The following is a 20,787-nucleotide window of genomic DNA, read 5'->3' on the forward strand; positions in this document are numbered from 1 at the left end:
ACCATTAATTGTCAATGCACTGAAAAGACATTCCTCAAACATTCCACGGAAGAACGAACGTCACACTGGTTTGGAGCAACTTGAGAGTGAGTAAACGATGACAGAATCTTTATTTGGAGGTGAACTATTCCTTTAAGCCTGAACCGCAGCTTTTCCATAGCAGCAGAGCCGAGCGAGCTGCCAGTCAAAGTGACGTCAGTCTCGTTGGAGTCGCGCTGAGGCGAAGTGCTGGTGCGCGCGAGCTCGGAGACCCCCGTTAACTGGGCGCACACGCAAGTGTCACCATGATCAGCCTTATATGGGGTGGATCTTAAATCATAACTGCAAGATGAAGACGTGAACATGCGGCACATCCTTCTGAGCGCAGCATCATAGACTTCCCTCGCGATCCTGAAGCCTTCACGCTACACAATACTACACTCCAGCACGGCCAGACTGCCTGCGGCTGCCAGGCGGGTAGGCGGAGGCTGGAAGGGGGAACACATCTATTTTCTGCTAATAATAATACGCAACAAAATGAAGCGGAGAAAGATGGTGGTGGCGGCGGGCTTCTGCCTCTCGTTCCTCATGGGCACGCTGATGAATTTATTGTTCATTCCGGGATTCGAGCACCACGGCGAGCGCGTGCATCGCTACCACCACGAGAAACAGCAGCCCGACGCGGACGCTCCTGCCCGACTTCAAGTCGACGACCTGACACCGGTCGAAACGGCCGCCGTCGGCCGACTCCCGGAGCTCCAGCGGCAAATACGCGAGCGAATAGACGAGGTTCTGAGGTACCGGCAGAGACGCGCGCACTGGGTCGGCACCGGACCGCTGGAGCGCAGGCGGCTCATGGACCTGGAGCAGCGCGGCGATTGGGAATCATACAAAGGAATCGAGAAAAACAATAATTACGATCAGTCTCAATCGACTCCAGCTGTATCCATAGCAACAAAATCACACCGGGAGCTTACGCGCGAGTCCGTGCTCGGCTGCAGCAGCATTGATAACGTTACCAATGTCCAGTATCTGGGCTCGGGATACACAAAGGCGGTGTACAAGGCGAATTTGAACAGCAGCTTCTCCGTCGCATTAAAATCAGTCGATTTTGGGGGTCACGATATGGAGAATTGTGTGAAGAAATACGCGTCGTCCACAGACTGTTACAAACTCGCATCCTTCAAAATTGTCAAGGAAATGACGCTGATGGAGAGACTGCAGCACCCTAATGTTCTCAAGGTAATTTTGATTCTGTTTTAAACAAAGATGAATTGAGCTAAAGTGCAGAATTAAAATCACACTTTACCTCAGAGTTCATGTAAAACGTTTTCATCATTAGGCCTATAGCGCGCCTGTTTCCATTTATTTGTCACATATTTTATGTTTTTGACTAGAATTTCTTCATCAGTATTTTCATTCAAACTAGTTGAATCAGTGTGATATGTACTCATCACTTCTATTTTAATGTGGATTTTAATTGATACACGAGTAACATTAATAAACAACATCCATGCAGTAAATTAGGTTTGTAAATGCTCGCTGTTGTCGCATATTAGTTACCTAGTTATTAATTGTTGAAGCGTAATATGTGCTCAAAATGAACACTTCAGTACATTATAAGTGTAGCAATTAATGAGCTTATTAAATAAATTCTAAAGCAATCTATAAAGAGGAAAAACACTGCATTAGTGTCCATCATATAGGCCTTTCTAATGTAAACGCGCGTGTTTAGTTACTGTGTGAGATCTCAAGTGTGAATGTTTACGCGTGAAGTATCAAAATCAACACAAGCTCACGGTGTGTGTCTTAGTAATTAGTCTATCATTCAATCAGCAATCACTAAAAATGGGAATTGGCTCATTGTCTGCGTATTTTGCTCCCCAGTTTTAGGGGGTTCAGAAGCGGCTCTGGTTTGCCTTGTGTGTCATTTATTTGACATGAGCGGTTGTGTAGTTGTTGAAGTCGTAATCAGCTCTTGTAAACATCAGCGAACGAGACTCTGAAATTAACAGCCCTCGTTTATCTTCTGCCTCTGTCTTCAGACAGTCCTGCAGTCCAGCCAGCTCAGAAACTAACCAGGCTTTGTGCACAAAAAAAAGAGAAAAGATTCATGAAAAAATACAATTACATACCTAAAACTATATTTATAAAGTGATGAAAATCTGTTATCAGAATGTAACTTTTTTATTATTATTATTTTTTCAGAAAAGGCTAAGGAAAAAATATTTTCTAGCCCTTGCTAGTTATGGGTTTAGTGTTTCTACAGACAGCGTGCAGCTAATATGCATTGGGTATTTTGAGTCAAGAATTATTCAGACATTTTTTAGCAATCAGTCCAACCACTGCAAAATTCCACCAATTAACATGGCTTAAATGTTTTAATTCTGCATACTATGTCTGTTATCCAAGATAGTTTTGTTGATTTAAACTTGATATATAGGTCGTACACGTCCCCCACAGATTAATATGGCCATGGAAAGATGGTTTATATCATTTCAAAAGCTGTAACCGTTGAGGTGCTGTTATCAGAAGCTGTATGTAGATTGGGGCCGCCGACCTGATTTCATTCTGTGCGCTCACAGCAGGGGACCAACGGTGCAAGAGCCCAGTTAATGAACTCACACAAAAGACACAGTTTATGGGGAAAAGAACATCATCATCATCGTTATATCGCAAAGACAGCTGCTATAAAATACCAATCAAGTCTTATAAAGTTTATATTCTTAATTTGAAAAAATGAACAACTTTAAACATTAACACATTTGTGAATAAATTCACAAATCAGATTGTAATCTGGTTTGGAAATTATAGCTTAACATTGCTCAAAAAAGCGTTTATTAATCTTTGTTAATGTTAATTTCAACACTAATATATTATTAAAATCAAATTTGTATTTGTTAACATAGTTAATGCAGTATTACGAACAGCTAAGTAACATTAATAAATGTATTGCTCATTGTTAGTTCAAGTCAGTTAATACATTAACTAATGTTAACAAATGACACCTTACTGTAAAGTGTCACCAAAGTTTTTTTATATATATTTGTGACAGACTGAGCTGTTGCATTTTTAAAGTCATAAAAATATTGTGAAATGCATTAAGGAATAACATAATATTTTGTGTGAAACCAAATTATATGTGGCCACAGATTGGTCTAGTTATTTTTCTTATATCTTTTGCTTGATTTGAAGGCTTTGATTTGAATTAAGCATGCTATATGAATATGGAAAATATTTCATAGTTTGATTATTTACATATAAGGCATATTGAAGCTTATTTTCTATATTTGTTAATCATTTTGCTGATATTCTCCTAGAAAGAAATTCTCTTAATTAAAAGAAAGTATAAACATATAAACCTTTAAGAGTACAATTGTTTAAATAAATGTGAAGATTTCTCTAATGTAAAGTCTCTATCTATTTATTTGCCCGTCTATTTTAAACTACCTTTGTTGAGCTTGACACAGTAACACCTGATTTAATCATTAATAACACTGACATTTTTCAAATAGCCAGTTGACAAGTTTTAAATACTTAGTAGTAGTTGTTAATTTTTTTCCATTACATTTCAAGACTTTTACAAATATCAATATGTGTAAAAGTTGAGTTGAATATGGGCGTTCCTCGTTCTGTAGTGCCACGTCTCACTTTATAAGGTACCGCTGCCAAGAGCTTCAGAGCAGGCGGTTGGCTGTGATTAGGCCCCTGTTCTTAAAACTTTCATAAATCAGCAAAATGACACAAATAATACGTCTCTCTATAAACCTATACTGATGGAACACATACACAGATACTCCGCACATGTAAGTATTAATAAACAACCCGTGTAGTCGGCATCTTCCTTGGTTCTTCGCTCTCACACCTAACCAATCAGGCCCAGAAGTGTTGCTTTTCATTTGCTTTGGCAGCCGCCACATCAGACAAAAATAAATGGCTGTTATTTTATAAGTTGCGAGGTCAAAGGTCAGAAGATATGATATGAGATGCTGATTAGCACCAGGCCGGGTTCAGGCAGAGTGCACAGGTCTGCCTGCCGTTGGCCTGAAAGAGGGAGTTCACACCGCAGCGATGTCTCCGCTCGGCTTTCCAGGGCAGATTCTGAAGTCTTTAACTAACATGTCTGTCAAGCAGATCCCCGTCTTCCTCTTACAAGCGAGGGCAACACCTGTTATATAAACAGTCATGATTGGTGGTGGTGGTGCTGGATCTGTGTGGACAGGGAGAGTGGGCTTATTCATGGACATGTCAGGAAGGGCATTTGCCATGTCAGCACTGACACCAGAGACACCAGAGAGCAGGACGTAAAACTGTGTGTGCCTGATTAATCACCACTGAACATCTCTATGGAAGCTTGTTTCTGCCACAGAATAAAAAATAAAAAAAGTCACTCACATTTATGTGTTTTTACACTTTGTTCCACATTTATTTTATGTAATATCTCACTATTCTGAGGGAAAGAAGTCATAACTATAAGATATAAACTCGTAATTATGACTTTATCTTTACATCCTGCAATTTCTCAGAATTGTGAGATATAAATTTGCAATTACATAGTCCATGTAATAAATTAAAGTATTACTATTATGCTATATTAAAGGTTCCTAATTTAGTTTTAAAGGTCTCCTACAACAGATTTACATGCATCAGAAGCCCAAAAACCATTTAATTTCCTCATAATGTACATTGCACATCACCTCATTTCTCAAAGAGTCTGAAAACGGTTTGTTCAAAGATTCAGTCTCTCTAAAGCCACTTTTCCACTGAAATTACCCAGAACAATTTGTCCCAGGAACTTTTTTCCCCCAGACCGGTTTCTGTCTTTGTTTCCATCATGGTCTAAAGTACCATGAAGATTAATCCGGTGACGTAGGACTGCGTGCAACTTTCCAGTTCCTGACGAATTTCGTCCTCCTCATATAAGCTTAATAAAGCCTGAACCTCGTTGTCGGTCCATCGGTTGTATTTTTAAAACTCCATTGTTGATTCGAATAGCAAACAACTCTTACTGCACGCACCACAACAGACTTGGTTGAATCAAAATGCTGCGTGAACTCAACCAATCATCATGTTCAGTGCCCAAGTCTCACCCCCGAAAGTTCCCGAACTTTGAAAAAGTACTACTTCGTGATGTAGGTACTTTCTGCGGTCAAAACACACCGAGTACCACTAAAAAGTCCCTAGTTCCTGGGGAAAGTTTCTTTTCTCCTTTCCGAGAGCCTACTCTGCTCTGATTGGTTGGATGGTCCAGTCTTTTGTGATTGGTCGACCGCTAACAGTGCATTTCAGAAAAGAAATACACATAACTGAATCTGATTTTCAACTCCGGCTCATACACTCAGCACTTGATAAACAGTGATACGAACAGTAACATGGCGTCATTTTTTTTTCGTATCAACTCCAGTAACAGGAAGTGAGACTGGAATTGTTGGCGACTCATTGCGGCAGTTCAGAATCTATTCTTTCTTTTAGGATACAACTTTATTTGTCATGCAATTTGATCTTTAAACACTGCATTAAAGGTAATATTCGACAAAAGCAAAATGGGGGCACTTTAAAGGAATAATTTGCACAGACACTAAGCAAGGGTGAAACTTTTTAGTGTGAAGTTGCTGCGTTCATGCACGCTTTTAAAAGAAGTATATTTTGAAAGGCTATGTGTTCGGCTGTATGCATACCCCATGTGTTCGCATCAAGAGCCACGTTTACTAACAGCTTGCACAAGCGCAAACCCTCTTTTGCCATTAAAAAACTACTGTCGGGATTTACTAACCTAAACTAAACTGACCTTATTGCATATGCATTTGTAGGGTTTCCCTTTCAGATGCAAAATGTATGGGAGGAGAGTATTTAAATGAATCACACAACGTGATTTACTAATGTTTGCGCTAGTCAATTTACTGGTATTTTGCCATTTTTTAACTCCCAAAAAAGAAAAAACATCTTAACCCATTTTGGCACATGGCTGCAAATGTTTCTGCTAGGAGGAGAGACTGCAGAGAACAGAGGGCGTGTGGTAGAAGGGAGAAAATAATTTCCAGAATTTTTTAAAATTTTTCAAAGGAAGATGTTATCCGTATATTACAAGTTGCGCCTGTGTCGACCCGCACCTGATGAGCATCAGCTCTGCTTATTTGTGACCCAATGCTAATTTGCACTGCTCTTGGTAGATTGCGTTGGTCATTATGTAAATGTTTTGACTCAGTCTGTGTTCTTTATTTTGTGCGGCAGCAGTAGATCACGCACAAAACTTGCCACTCCCATTTGTGGAATTGTACTCTCATGCTAATTTGCCCCATTTAGTAAATCTGGCCCCAAAACTGAAGAATACTTTGGGCTTTATACTGCCAAGCTCCAGACAGCCCATAAAAATGATCCTTGTTGGCTATAAGTTATCTGAAGCCACGCTCTTATGAGGATGATTATTAGTATGATGAATAATGGCTTTTGTGTGTTACTTTTACAAAGCTATCATATGACTTCAGATGACTTGGAATATAGAACACGAGTCATATGGACTAATTTTATGTTGCTTTTTTTGTCCTTTCTGGAGCTTGACAGTGAAAATCACCATTCACTTTCTTTTTGTGGAAAAGAGCACCTCCGACATTCTGTCTAACATTTCATTTTGTGTTTCGTGGATGAACGAGTAATACTACAGAGTTGAAACAACTTGAGAGTGAACAAACAATGCCAAAATGCGTCATTTTATGCGTGATCAATTCCTTTAAGTTCTCCAGAGTGTTTGTATATGGAAAGGCATTTGAAATGGTGTGTCGGGCAATCTGCAACTCAGCTTGGGGGCCTGATTAGGGTGGTCTCGTACTGGGATTATGTTTACATTACCATGTCATTCTGTTAACTCTTCAGATTCTTAGTCAAGTCCCAAAATACACACACACAGACACATACACTGCAGGGTAATCAGTAACCTGCTAATGTGAGCATGTAACATGTGAATGTGAAAGCTGGGTGTCCTAAACACAGAGGCCCCCAGGGTCATTTTTAAGATGGGAGTGAGACGGAGAGTTTTAGTGCTAGACGCAATTAAACACGGGTTAATACTTTAACCTCTTAGTTTGTCAGGAAGGAGAAGACGACCGTGCTCCAGTCGACAGCAGGGTCACAGCAACCGTATATCTAAGTTTAAAGGCATCCTATTATGCTTTTTTTCCCATGTTCATCTTTCTTTAGTGTGTAATGTTGCTGTTTGAGCATGAAAAAGTTCTGCAAAGTCCCTCCAGCGGGAGTTATTCCCATTATCAGTGTCACTGTTTCTGAAATCCCTGAAACACCTCCATTGTAGTTTTCTCCTGGAAACGAAGACATCACAATATTCCTCATTTAAATAATTCCCACACAAGGGGCGGTTGAGTTAGTAGTGTTTTGAAACCGGCGGTTATGGTAAGGGGCAGGACATTTTCCAAAGCGGTTGGCCAATCACAGCACACTGGTCCAGTCAACCAATCAGAGCACACTGTGCTTTTCAGAAGGAGGGGCTTCATCGAGATCATTCACCCCAAAATGAAAACTTCATCACCCTCATGTCATTTTAAATCTGTATGCTGTTATTTTTCCAGTGAATACATATGTTTTGTGATCGTTTTGGTGGGGAACAGAGTAGATAAATGTCACAAACGAGATTTGAACTTTTTCTTTTGAGCAAAATGATTGGATGGACATGTTTATCCCATTGTGTGTTTAAGGAACGAAACCCACAGGAGTATCGGTGGGACAGGTCGGGAGTGCTGTGTTAATGGCTGTCCTGAGAAAGAGCTCAGAACAGGAGGATTGTGGGAGGAAATGAGTCAAGGATGGGGATGAATTCCGCTGGAAGAGCTCGGAACGCTCTGTCCTCCTCTGCTCACTGTTTATTTTACTAGGCAGGAACAGGTTGATGAGGAAATCAACGTGTCTCTTCCCATCGTGTGATCGCTTTTCTAAAACAGATCCATGTGATTTTCAGAGTGCAGATTCACAGATTCAGAAAATAAATAAAATGTGTAAACAGTTCAAGCTGAATACATTTCATTGCACTTCTGTCATTGTGTTAGTTTATTGGAATTTAGATTAGAGGTGTTAGTCATTTCGACCTTGAAAGATCCCGAACTCATCAGAATTAACGACTGCTGAATCAAACACCGGGCACGGAACCAGGCATTTGAGTGAAGTCTTCTGAAGCCTTTGAACACTTTGGCAGTAAGATTTAACAATTTCACATTTTTCTGTTTGGACCTTAATAAGTCTCAAATCTGTTTAATGTTCACTGATCAATTTTAGAGGCAAGGGAAAATGACTTAGAACTTTTTCCAGCGGAGTTACTTCAGAAACTTTGATGAAAACAATGTGGTAAAACTCATTGCCTGAACCGTTTATTCACTTTAGCTTTTCCTCTCAGAAACCCTCCACATACAAGTTTGAATCTGATCCCAGCTATAACTCAGCACACGGGCCGTACGGTCAGTGTCAAGCCCCTGTTACTGAGCAGCTCTTGTTCCCGTGGACAGTCCTGTCCTCACTGACCGTAGACGTTGGCTTCTACTGCCCGCCACTATTTCATCTCTGGGCAAACATAGCCGTCTCCGTGGCCGTTTTGATTTGTTGCCAGGGTGTCCTCATTAAACGATCGCGGTAGGGTTGCAAGTGAACGTGTGTTAGTTTATTAATGGCACCTAACCTAACAAAAAGGCCTTTGAGCATATGCATATCAGCACACGTGGCACCGGTGAGGAGATTTTTGAAGAACAAGAGCTGATGAAGATGCTAGTTAAAGTCATGAAATGAAAATTCACCCTATTTCTATTTTCTAATGTTATTGATCTTATTTTGGGCGTATTGTGCATATGTTTTATTTTTTATTTTCCCTCATAATTCTTCATCAGAATGTCACTGCTCGGTCTTCCAGTGACTTCTTCAATCATTTGGTCCGCTTAAACCCTGCCCCTTTCTTACATTTGACTGCAAGCTCGCATTCAGATTTGCTTCCATCCAATCAAGAACCAAGTCCCGCACTACATTTTTTCTTATTCAATAATCAGTTTCACTCGGATGCATGTCACAATATGGAACAAAAGATCTGTTGCTACGTTCGTTTTATTGTGTCTTCAGCGCTATTCACACAGAACTATTTCTATTGTTGTTCTATCTAAACATGTGCTAGACAGACTTGTTTGACCGTTGCATTAACGTCTTTTGCAGCATCTCATGCATGACACAGCATGTTAAAAGAAATTCAAGTTAAAAGAAGTTCAACTTTTAAAAACGTGTCTCAAGAGCATGCTTTTCCTTGCATTTCTTTGACCTGCATCTCACATTTTTAACCGTATTCTGTGTGAACTGGCCCTAACAAGTCTATTATCAAAGCTATGATTATTAAAGCTATATTACTGAAGTAAAAAAAAAAAAAACTTGGTTAAAAAAAGTGAAGAACCAGACCATGAAAGATCTAGCTAATTTCTTCAGATCAGACTCGGACACAGTCTGTTGGCCACTTTCCTTCACCCCTCCTTTAATGATCCTGCTTACTCACTCTTTCCTGAAAATTGAGAAAAAGCTTCCAAGAGATTTTCTTGTACTGCCCAAACTGACTGCAAAAACAGACAATTAAATACTTCACCCGTCTCTTTTATATTGCTTACATGCACAGGAATGAAACAGCTCTGGAATCCAGTCAGTTTTCGAGAGCAAACTCTGTGCTTAGTGCTAACAACTGGATAGAAACTTTCAGACCAAATACTGGTTGAAATGAGAAAAATGCCCTTGGTGACATTAGCATCTGGTACATTGCAGCTCTGGACAGATACAAAGTCTTCGTATTAAATGAACCGGACAGGCAAGTTGACCTTTGAGCTTGTGTCAGTCAAAACGGCACCGTGTGGGTAGACACACAGCAGCGTTCCTCCATGTGTTGGTCTGTTTTATTCCCAGCAAGCAGCCGTGGAGTCTGAGCACAGACAAACACTCAAACGCGCACACTCGCTCACGTTTGAGATGAATCGTGCTGATAATAGTCATTAGAGTGTGGCTTTCTTGGAGCCTGTTTGCACACAGATCTTAGATCTTAGATCAGATCGGTCCTGTTCCTGCTTCATATCAGGGGCTAAACTTGTTCAAGATCCTCCCACAGGGACAGTTATAAAGATCCAGAGTTGTTGTCCTAGATTTGACATTTGAGACAGACAGGTATCTCGGGACCGGTCAGACATCACATTTCTGATTTGATACGTTGTATAGTATGTGCCAAAACTGATTGGGAATTGAAGTGTACAGCAGCTTCTGCTGATCACCAGTTAAATCAGCTGCCAAGACTAATTGGTCAAATACCAGCTTCCAATAGTTATTTTCCAGTGGTAAAGTGAGCAGTTTCTGTCACTAATGGACATCTATAGCTTGCCACATTCATGAATTGTCCCATATGTGTCCACCGCCTGACTGAGATTTATGCCCACATTAATAAAATACAAGCAGAAAATGTGCCATGTTGGGCTGCTTTAGAGAAGAGGAAGAGTTGTTGTAGTCGAGTGTTGTTGTCATGCCGTCTGCTTCACAAACGAGGATCAATTCAACACAAAAGATGAACATGACGGCATATGCTAGTGGATGAGTTGAATCAACTCCACAGCAACTACATAAATTTATCCACTAACCATTCAGAAACGTCTAAAAGTTGTAACTTCTTCCTGAGTCTCTCCATCAGTGTCGACTCCGGTTTGAACAATGTAAGGCTGAACACCGTTACTTCCTCAATCTACAAAAGTTGTAAATTGTAGATCATTGTAGATCCCCTTTAATGCCTTCATATATAATGCAAAATAGAAGCATTTTTAATGCATTAATTATGCCTTGTAATGCACCTTAATAACACATTGTAGTGTCTCATGAATAACTGTAACCACTATAATACTGATCTGTTAATTGTTACACCATTAGAAACTATAAAGCATTAAAACATGACAAATTACCAATTTCAGACGTAACAAGGAGTCTGCAAATATTATAATGCATTTTAACTGTTTACAATTATTTATGAAAAATATGATGCATTATAATGTACATTATGAATACCTTTATAATGCATTATACATAAAGACTTTAAGTAAAGTTTTACCAAAAATGTTTTTTTTTTTTTTTTTTTTTTTTTTTCAAGCCTTTTTTTTTTTTTTTTTTCAGTAAAAACATCCTAAAATAAATGTATCTGATAATAAGTGTTTTATTTTAAGATTGGCATATTGGCACTTATTCTTGTTTTAAGCATTATTCTAACAAAATTCAGTTTATAATTAAGAAAAAAAAAATCAAATGGGGTACAAAAATATCTTAATTCTGTTCTTTATATTATTGTAATTAATAACAATTAAAATTATGTTACATAATTTTAAACAAAAATAGAAAATATAAATCCATCTCTACATAAATTGTCATATTGAACTGATTGCAGCACTTTACGTATCAATGTATTTACAAATGATTTACACAGAAATTCATGTATGTGTTTTTAGGAATAAGGCCCAGTGTCTTTGCTAGGCAACATAACATCCAGTGTGTCATCACTGGACAATTTTAGCATTGACAGTGTAAGAGTTTGAGGTGTTATGCACTATTAGCAAGTGTGAATGATGTGACTAAATGGAGTAATACTGGAATAGAAGTTTGCATGTACTGACAGAGACTTTGAAGGTTATAATTCCGGCACAGATGAACGTGGAAACTAACTTGTTAACTTACACAACTGAAACACCCACTTGGCTGTGGAGAAAAATAATGGCCCGTTTTCTCCGTTCGACCCCCCGACATTACTGGCCGACGTTTCTCCTTTGATGCTGGTGACGCCTCTCGCGGTACAGCCGGTCACACAGCCATAGGTTGTTTTCTTTTTAGATGAAATTTCATGCTGTTTAATTTTAACTAGCTTCTTTGGCTTGAAATAGCTTGGGAAAATGTTTCTGTAAGCAAAGAGCCAAATTCTGCACCGCTAAGAGCCCGTCACGGCAGGGCCGAGGGAAACAGCCCGATAGCAGCGGCCATAACATATAGACCTCCCCCACTAGACAAACAAGCACATGTCAGTGCAACGTTTCCTGATTACACGCTGCAGTACGTCTGTCTGTCTGCTCCCATAACGGCTGATACAATGTCATTTATTTGATTTGATTTACTTAACGCTTTCAATTCACTTATCTCAGAATTATTTCAATTAAATGCTTTACTCATGGCTTCTCCTCTAGCCAAGAGCTGAATTTGGGGTCAGGGTCAGAACAGTGAAATTCAACACAGCGCTGTTATCTGTGTGCTGACGGATGCTCTCGTGTCTGCGCTCTCTCCTGCAGCTCTACGGCTACTGCTACCAGGACAGCAATGATATAAAGGACACGGTGACGGCCATCACGGAGCTGGGCAGCCCTCTGGAGATGATCCAGCTGCTGCAGACGCCCTGGGAGGAGAGATTCAGGGTGAGTCACTCAACTCATATCACACATTCCATCTAGTGTCTGTCTGGAGCTCCAGGGAGGAACGTCTTATCAGCGCTTACAGCTGTGAACAAATTGAGTCAGTGATGTTTCTAACATGACTATGATAAAAGAATTTTATGTTATTGTGATTTATTATTACACTGTAAAAAATGCTGGGTTAAAAACAACCCAAGTGGGGTTGAAAATGGACAAACCCAGCAATTGGGTTGTTTTAACCCAGCGGTAGGGTTAAATGCTTGCCCAACCTGCTGGGTAGTTTTATTTAAACCAACTATTGTTTAAAAATTAATGTATTGCTTAATTAAAATTAACCCAAAGTATGTTGGAAATGAACATTTATTAATGTTCAATGAATAATTATTAAACAATAAACATTTATTAAATTGCTTATTAATACATTTATATCAATAAACTATTAAATTTATATTAATAAAATATTAAAGCTTATTAATAAACATTCACCTTTTGTCTATTATTGTTGTCTCTAATTGCATCTGTTTTTTTAATTTCCCAACTATTTTGGGTTCATTTTAAGCTAGCCATATAGCAATTTTTAAATAATAGTTGGTTTAAATAAAACTACCCTGCAGGTTGGGAAAACATTTAACCCAACCGCTGGGTTAAAACAACCCAATCGCTGGGTTTGTCCATTTTCAACCCAACTTGGGTTGTTTTTAACCCAGCATTTTTTAGAGTGTAGACATTGTAAAAATATATATATATACAATGGGGCCCAAAAGTCTCAAACCTAAAACTTATTTATTTATTTATTTACTTATTTATTTAACCTGGAAATACATAGAGCGTTTTAGATTTTTGAAAACAAGTAAACATTTGTTTAAATTTTTTTTTACATTCAACATAATAAAATAATTAAAGATTATTGTCAATTAAACATTATTCATATAAAATATTATATACAGTGGGGCTCAAAAGTCTAAAACCTTATTGAAAAAATTATTTGATTGATTGATTGATTGATTGATTGATTGATTGATTGATTGATTGATTGATTGATTGATTGATTGATTGATTGATTGATTGATTGATTGATTGATTGATTGATTGATTGATTGATTGATTGAAACCTAAATAAATATGTTTTAGGATTCTGAAAAAAAAAAAAAACGTAAACAAAAAACATTCATTTTTATTTTTCAAATTCACACTTTTTTTGATTTATCTTAATAAAAATGAAAGGTTAGTTTGATTAAAGAGTATTCATGACTTTGCAAAATATTATAAACAGTCTGAAAAAATAATTGAAAATCTGTTTATTTATTTAGCTAGCTAGATAGATTATCCAAGAAATAAATAGAAAGTTTTAGAATTTTCCAAAAACATAAAGAAAATTAATGTTATTTTTTACATTCAGCTATTCATGAAAAGTATTCTGATAATATCATTTGTAAGAAAACAATCACATTTTTAATAAAAATATTTAAAAGATTGAAAAGAAAACAAAGCATATTCACTAGTGGTCTCAGACTTTTGGACACCACTGTATAAATTATTATACATTTTTAAGAAAGATGGATAGATTGGGAGAGGCCAGAAGGTACAGCTCATTTACCTTGAATAAACAAACAGGGGGATAAAATTACATTCATTTCATAAAATGACTACAATTTCATAATGCTCTATAAACATTTTTAATGACTTCGACCCAGTCGGCCAATCTCTAACTGTGTTTTCTGTGCAAAGCCACGGGCCAGCGGTTCATGCATTTGCCTCATACCCAGTCAGGGTGCTGCTCATGTGGGTAATACAGGTTTGAATCCTGCCTACATGTCTTAGTCCCATGCCTCTCTGTCCCTAATCATTCCTCTGGCAGTGTTTCTCTATAATGAAACACTTACCAAAAAGCAATCCATAGTAGAACACACAGAGTTAAACCTATTTCAAACAGAGCTAGCCGTGTGGGACGTCCTGCACTCTGCTCTCTCTGAACTTCCTGTTAGGTAGCACGGCTTATGCCTGATAGACCCGGCTGATTGCTATCGCCTTGGCAACCTCCCATAATGATTTGCTATGACTTCCTGTGGCCAAAGCGCATCCTGTTCAGAGAGGATGCAACTGAGTGAAATCCCAATGCATGAGCTCTTCCTCTGATAACAGGCTGCTGTTGACATGAATTTATGTTAAATAAGTCATACGATAATCTGTGAACATGGGCTTTAAATGGGAGATGTGTTATATGTTATGAAATCAGATTTATAGTCAATTAAATGGATATATATATAGAATTAATACATTCAGATTATGATAGCTGCAGACTCACATCCCAGCTAAACAGTGCTGGGTAGAAAATGATTATATGTAATCTGGATTACGTAATCAGATTCCAAAACTTAAGTTCTTGTGATTAGATTATATTACATTTTAAAATATCCATAATCAGACCACAGTTACTTTTTTATTTATTAAGTGATTATAGAGTATTCACACAACAGCAGTAAGTTTGGGGTCTTTCATGTTGTTGATAAAATGGGATATATTTTTTTCTTTATCATTTTTTATATAGAAAATATTTTACATGGTATAAAATGATCATATTAAAGGTGCAGTATGTAATATTGACAGCTAGTGGTTGAAATGGGTACTGCAGTCCAAATAAAAAAATTTGGGGAGAGCTGTTTCTCCCGCCTCCTCCTCAGACTCGACACTCATGCGGGTTGCCAGATTGAGAACACGCAATAGAAATGAGCTCAAATGACAATGAGGAATGCGAGGAGAATTACACTCTTGTAAGTTGATTTGCCCACATTTCAATATGCTTTGGGCCCTATAATTTCTGCGATCACGGAATTGCAGAAATCCATTCTTAAAAACGGAATTTACTATACAACGCGGAATGTCACAGAATTTGTCAAATTTTTGATGAATGAATTAAAAGCAGGTCAGAACACTTAAATTAAATTGTGATATAGACTAGTGTCTGTGAATATTAAACTGCAAAAAGACTATTTAAACATGAATCCTGCATGCCTGTGTGCCTCTGAAATGAAAGATGCAGAAGCGCAGTTTCATTTACCTCATGCGACACTCGCAGTGTTTTCGTCCTCTGTCGCCTCACTATATGAACGCACAAATTCATCTCCCGAGCTGCTCTGAAAGTCACTTCATCAGCATTTAACCACTTCATTTGAGAAAACTACCGTCATAAACACAGAGAAACTCAAAGCTCTAGGCAAACCGTCAAAATAAAAGTTCGATTTAACTTGATAGAAACATATTACTGTTGTACAGTAGAATTTAGATAAAATAATTTAATAATAAATTATTTAATATATATTTTTAAACAATAATCTCAGTGTTTCTTCCATGTTTTAATTTTAACAGTAAAGTTCTGTCGTGCAGCACATTGAAGTTTAATTTCATGATTAAAAGATCAATTAAATGGTATGCGTTCATTTGATTGCCAGAAACACAAACACAACAGAACTTCTGAAGAAAAAAAAATTCATAAAAATATATTTTTTAATTAATAAATATTGTTGTTTTTAAGAATTCAATTAATTAGACATGCTTTTTGATTATTAAAATGGAATTAAACCATTAAAATGGAATCCAGAAAACAGAATTTGGTAAAAATAAAATTTGAGGAGAAAGAATAAAACGTAGGGCCCTAAAAAAAATGTAATTTTTTTTGTTAAACTTTTATTAAATTGTGTTGGCACATTGGACAATATTCATTATTTCAATAAATTAGACATGCTTTTTTATTACTACAATTTAATTTAACCATTAAAATGGAGTCAAAAAATAAATAAAACGTAAAAAACTGAATTTGGGAAAAAATAAAATGGATTTTATAGGGCCCTATATGCTCCTGTTCATAGAGATTTTTAGATGGATACCCAGGTTTTTTTGCAGGCTTCCATGGCTACAATACGCAACCAGGGGTGTTGAAATGCTATTGGGTAAATTGGCAGTGGGCGGGATCACACAGACCAAAACAAAAACAGACATTCTGACACGGAGTGCACATTTCAAAATAAAATAACTGGCTGTAGCATTGTTTTTCAGAGAAATGAGCATGTTTCCTAAATATCTGCAAACACATTATAGTATTTTTATGCTTTAGTTCAGTCAAAAATTACATGCAGCACCTTTAAAATCGATGTGATAAGTAATCTAAAAGTAATCAAAAAGTAGTCTGAATACATTACCTAAAATGTGTAATAATAATGTAACGAGGTCAGTAGATATGGGAAGAAGGAGGCAGGAACCGGCGAACGTTGAACCAAACTTTAATATAAAATAAACAAAGAACAAAACGAAAGTAATGCCGGCAGACCCTCGTGGACGTCTGCCGGCCACACAAACATAATAAAACATAAAATAAAGTCCAGGCCTGGTCCTCTCTCGTCCTTCACGGTAGTCGCTCCTCCTTTTATGCTCCCGGAGCTCCCAGGTGAAGCTTATTAACACTCACGCCACCGGCCTCGCGCCGTTCCCTCACGGCTCTCGCCCGCCCTGGTCGCCACAAATAGATTATGACTAACTACAATTTTTGTCATGTAATTTGTAATCAGTAATGGACTACAGTCTACCCAGCGCTGCAGCTAACACACACAAAAGCTAAAGCTACACTCAGAAGTGTATGGCCTTCCTCACACGTACACACCCAAACACTGATTCACACACACAGACCAACACACTCGCTGCACAAAGCGGAGCCGCTCGGTAAACATTTCATGCTTTAATAGGGAACACAGTACACTCGTCTACATGTCAACACAGCCGTATACAGTTCAGCAGAGCAATTCATAACCGTACTTTAGTTTCAATAGACTTTCAGCATTACCAATTCCAGTCTGTGGCAGCATTTCCTTTTCCGTAACTCATAGTATTCTGCTAAATATATTTATTAGGCTCACGTTTCAGAGTGATGTTTCAGTCATATTGAATGAATTTCCAGTCTAGATCAATGAAACTCTTTTAATGAGAATGAGACAAGTTGTGCCTTTATGTTCAGTGAATTAAGAGCTCCTGCTGTTGATTTTCTCATGGTTTTTATAGCCTCTTTAAGGCTTTTCTTGGCTTTCTCCTTTCATTTCTTACTATTTTTAAGTAAGAACTAAACTGTTATTTCTTACTAAACATTTTATGTATTCTTTTATATATTTTACACAGCTTTGAGGTTTTTGGAAGTAACCTACTTGTGTGTTTTTTGTGTGTTTCTGTCAGGTCTAGTCCTAATTCATTTCAGTCATTTCTTCGACAAAATATGTGCAGGATTTGGACACAATATGTACTGCACACAATTCTGGTTTGTTTATCTGTTTGCTGTCATTTTGCAAGTAATAATTATGGTATATTGTATTTAATGTATCTACATTGGATGTAGACATCAACACAATTCCAAGTTACTCACTAATAATGACTAATAACTAAAAATATATACGAAAACAACACCATTTATTTGAAATGGAAATCTTTTGTAACATTGTAAATGTTTTTACTGACGCTTTCGATCACTTTAATGCATGCAAATAAAAATATTAATTTCTTTCAAGAAAAAGAAAATCCTCACACATTTGACAGTAATATGCTGTATCTGAAATCGCTCACTAGTTCACTATTTACTATTTACTGAATGAGACAGTTTGCTAAATAGGTATGAGTGAGCAAAAATGTGTAAATTTGTACAGTTCTGAGCACAGCTGTGATACACTGTAAACACTGCAGCACATTGTGTACAAGTTTCTTTAAGTGTTGCGTCCCAAATGAATTCCAGTGTGACAGTTCAGACTGAAGCATTTCCAAATATCAATAATTATTTAAATCGGATCACAAGTTTTGGGATTTCCTGCATTTTCTTTGCTGTTCGGACTCCAAACAACAGATTTGAGTAAACGGATTTGAGTTAGATATGCCTAAAAATCTGATTAGCTGCCTGTCTGAACAAAGCCAAGCAGTTAAGTTCATTCCACGTGTTTCTAAAAGCTAATGCGTCCTGTCTCTTTAAGACTGTCCTCTACAGTCGCCGCTGGCCTCTGTTTCTCTGTGTGCATGTGGAATAAAGCAGAAACACCCCAGCAATACTTTAGCGACATTTGAATTGCGTATGAGTCACTAATAGACTCTGGGGAGACCGTCGAATTCGTTGACTTCCAAACAGCTCATTTCGGTCCAAAGTCATTTCCTCTGTGCGCTGACGAAGACTTTTATGCCCTCTACACAATGCCGGGAGTGAAGACAAACCCGTACACACACCAGGCCATCCTCGCCAGCTAAACCAATATTGTGACAAGCAAGCAAACGTTCACACTGGGGCTGCTTGATTTATCAAAATCAATATCGCGATATGCCATTATCAAATGGTGCAGGCTGTGATTTAATGAAGTAAATATGTGCGCTACAGGTCTCAGAGTGAAGCGTTTCAGACTGCATCCGAAAGCTTAGGCAGCTGACTTGTTGCCTCGCTGCAATGACTTCGCAGGCAGCATTTGTGCATGAAGGTAGCTCATTTCGGACAGCGTAATGGTTTAATAATGGTTTCTACAGCAAAATAGCGCAAGCTTTAGTGATAACTAAACGAATATTTAATTACTACAATAGTAATTTCGCGCTAGAAATGACATCAAAAGTGGAAAACAATTGTCAAAAACGTGCATTTACTCACAAACTGACCACCAACTGCAACTTTCAGATGCCATTTTTGGAAATGGAAAGCATAGGATTGTGGTATAACAAAGGCAGTGAAGGAAATTAAATATTAGTAAATATTATTATTGCAATTTTACAGTACTATAATACTATTACAATGTATTTCTTATATAATAATCACAATGAAATAATTTTCCAGCAACCCATCAAAAGAAAAGCTTGATGGTTTACCATTTGAAAATAAGGAATTTTAGACGTAAATATTAGTATTGTAATTTTACAGTACAATAAAAAAACAAAGTTTACAGTACAATTGCATTATTACAATTTCTTATTTGTTTAATATTTTTATATATGAATAATCATAATAAAATAATTTATTTATTTTTATTATTAACATTATTTATTTTATAGTCATATGGAATTGGTCAACAACAGCGGGAATGTGGTGTATGAAAACTCAAGTTTTTGCCAAATCGTTCAGCCCTGCAAGGATTTTGCACTCAAAAAGGTCCTCAGAGTAAAAGTAATATTTTTGCTTTTTATTATTATTATTTTTATGCAGATGAACTTCCCCCAAAAAATCATCACACTCACTCTAGAATGATTCATTCTTTCCAAATATAGATATTCAAGTCATCTGGCAAAAATTCCTTTATCTTTTCATATCACAATATATATCCTTAGAAAAATTTAATATTGCTACTGTATGTCAGTTTTTTCCAATATCCTGCAGCCCTAGTTCACACTCTTTCGTTCATGTATGAATGATTGCCACATTTTTGAGGAAATCAAATCTGTTGGGTGTTTTGAATGGCCTTGCCTCCCTTACAATTGCTTTCTCAATGGTTTTAACAAAGCTACCGGTTGCCTACCATGTTAAGCAAGATACAAACACGGTGTGAGGGGGGCTGACCTTTCCCAGTAGTTGCTAATCCAGAGTGTATTAAAAGCAGCTTTTGTCTGTTGTGAAAGGCATGGGCAGTGTCTCCTCCACCCCCTCATCTCCTCTCTGTTTGCTTCTCTTTTATGTTCTCCTCTCCTTCTTTGGGTTCCGCTCAGCCCTCTCACTCCTCTTTGCATCTTCGCCCTCCTCTCCTTTCCCTACGGCTGTCTAATCCTCTGAATTCTGCCCCTAAGAACACGGTAGATGAGGGTGTTTCTTGAATGCGAGGTGTACCAGCTGCCAGAGCTTCAGCCTCACCCCTCGTACCCTCACACACAATAAGAGGACTAATCCTCCAGTAACACACTCGTGCGCTCGCAGACATGCACATACACAGCAGGCCTCATACACTCAAGTGGCTCTTTCAACGAGGTGCTTCCAGTGCCTGGAGACGGTCCATTTTGACAAGGTTTTGGGCAGCCCTGACGCTCTCAAACAAGGAACCAGTTAGAGGCAGAGGCGGGTGAAATGTCCTCACGAGAGAGCGCTCAAAATACAAAACTAATTTGTCCACACTTCTGGCAACTTCTGTTTCACCTCTGTTCATCTGAAATAATCATTTTGTTTATATATAATGTACAGTTTTTTCATTTATATATAAAAATATAAATATCTTTATTCATATATATGACAAAAGTCATCATGAATCATAATTGACTTTTTTTTTTTTTCATGGAATATTGCAGTGTTTATTATTAAGTCATTTATCCGTGAACATTATTTATTTATTTATTTATTTATTTTAATTCATGTTCCCTCGTAATCTTTAATCAAAAT

At 37.6% G+C, this 20,787-nt stretch overlaps 1 protein-coding gene across 1 annotated transcript in view; it reads left to right on the forward strand.

The window, feature by feature from the left end:
• The first annotated feature begins 226 nt into the window (after positions 1-226).
• Positions 227-20,787, forward strand: part of pkdcca (protein kinase domain containing, cytoplasmic a) — a 38,265-nt gene continuing 17,704 nt past the window's right edge. The window contains exons 1-2 of the mRNA XM_067385439.1: positions 227-1,221; positions 12,306-12,428. Coding sequence (XP_067241540.1) covers positions 517-1,221; positions 12,306-12,428 — 828 coding nt within the window. The 5' untranslated portion in view covers positions 227-516. The remainder of the gene's footprint in view (positions 1,222-12,305; positions 12,429-20,787) is intronic.

This window comes from Chanodichthys erythropterus, chromosome 5 (genome assembly GCF_024489055.1).
Source record: "Chanodichthys erythropterus isolate Z2021 chromosome 5, ASM2448905v1, whole genome shotgun sequence".
In the NCBI taxonomy this organism is placed as follows: Eukaryota; Metazoa; Chordata; class Actinopteri; order Cypriniformes; family Xenocyprididae; genus Chanodichthys; species Chanodichthys erythropterus.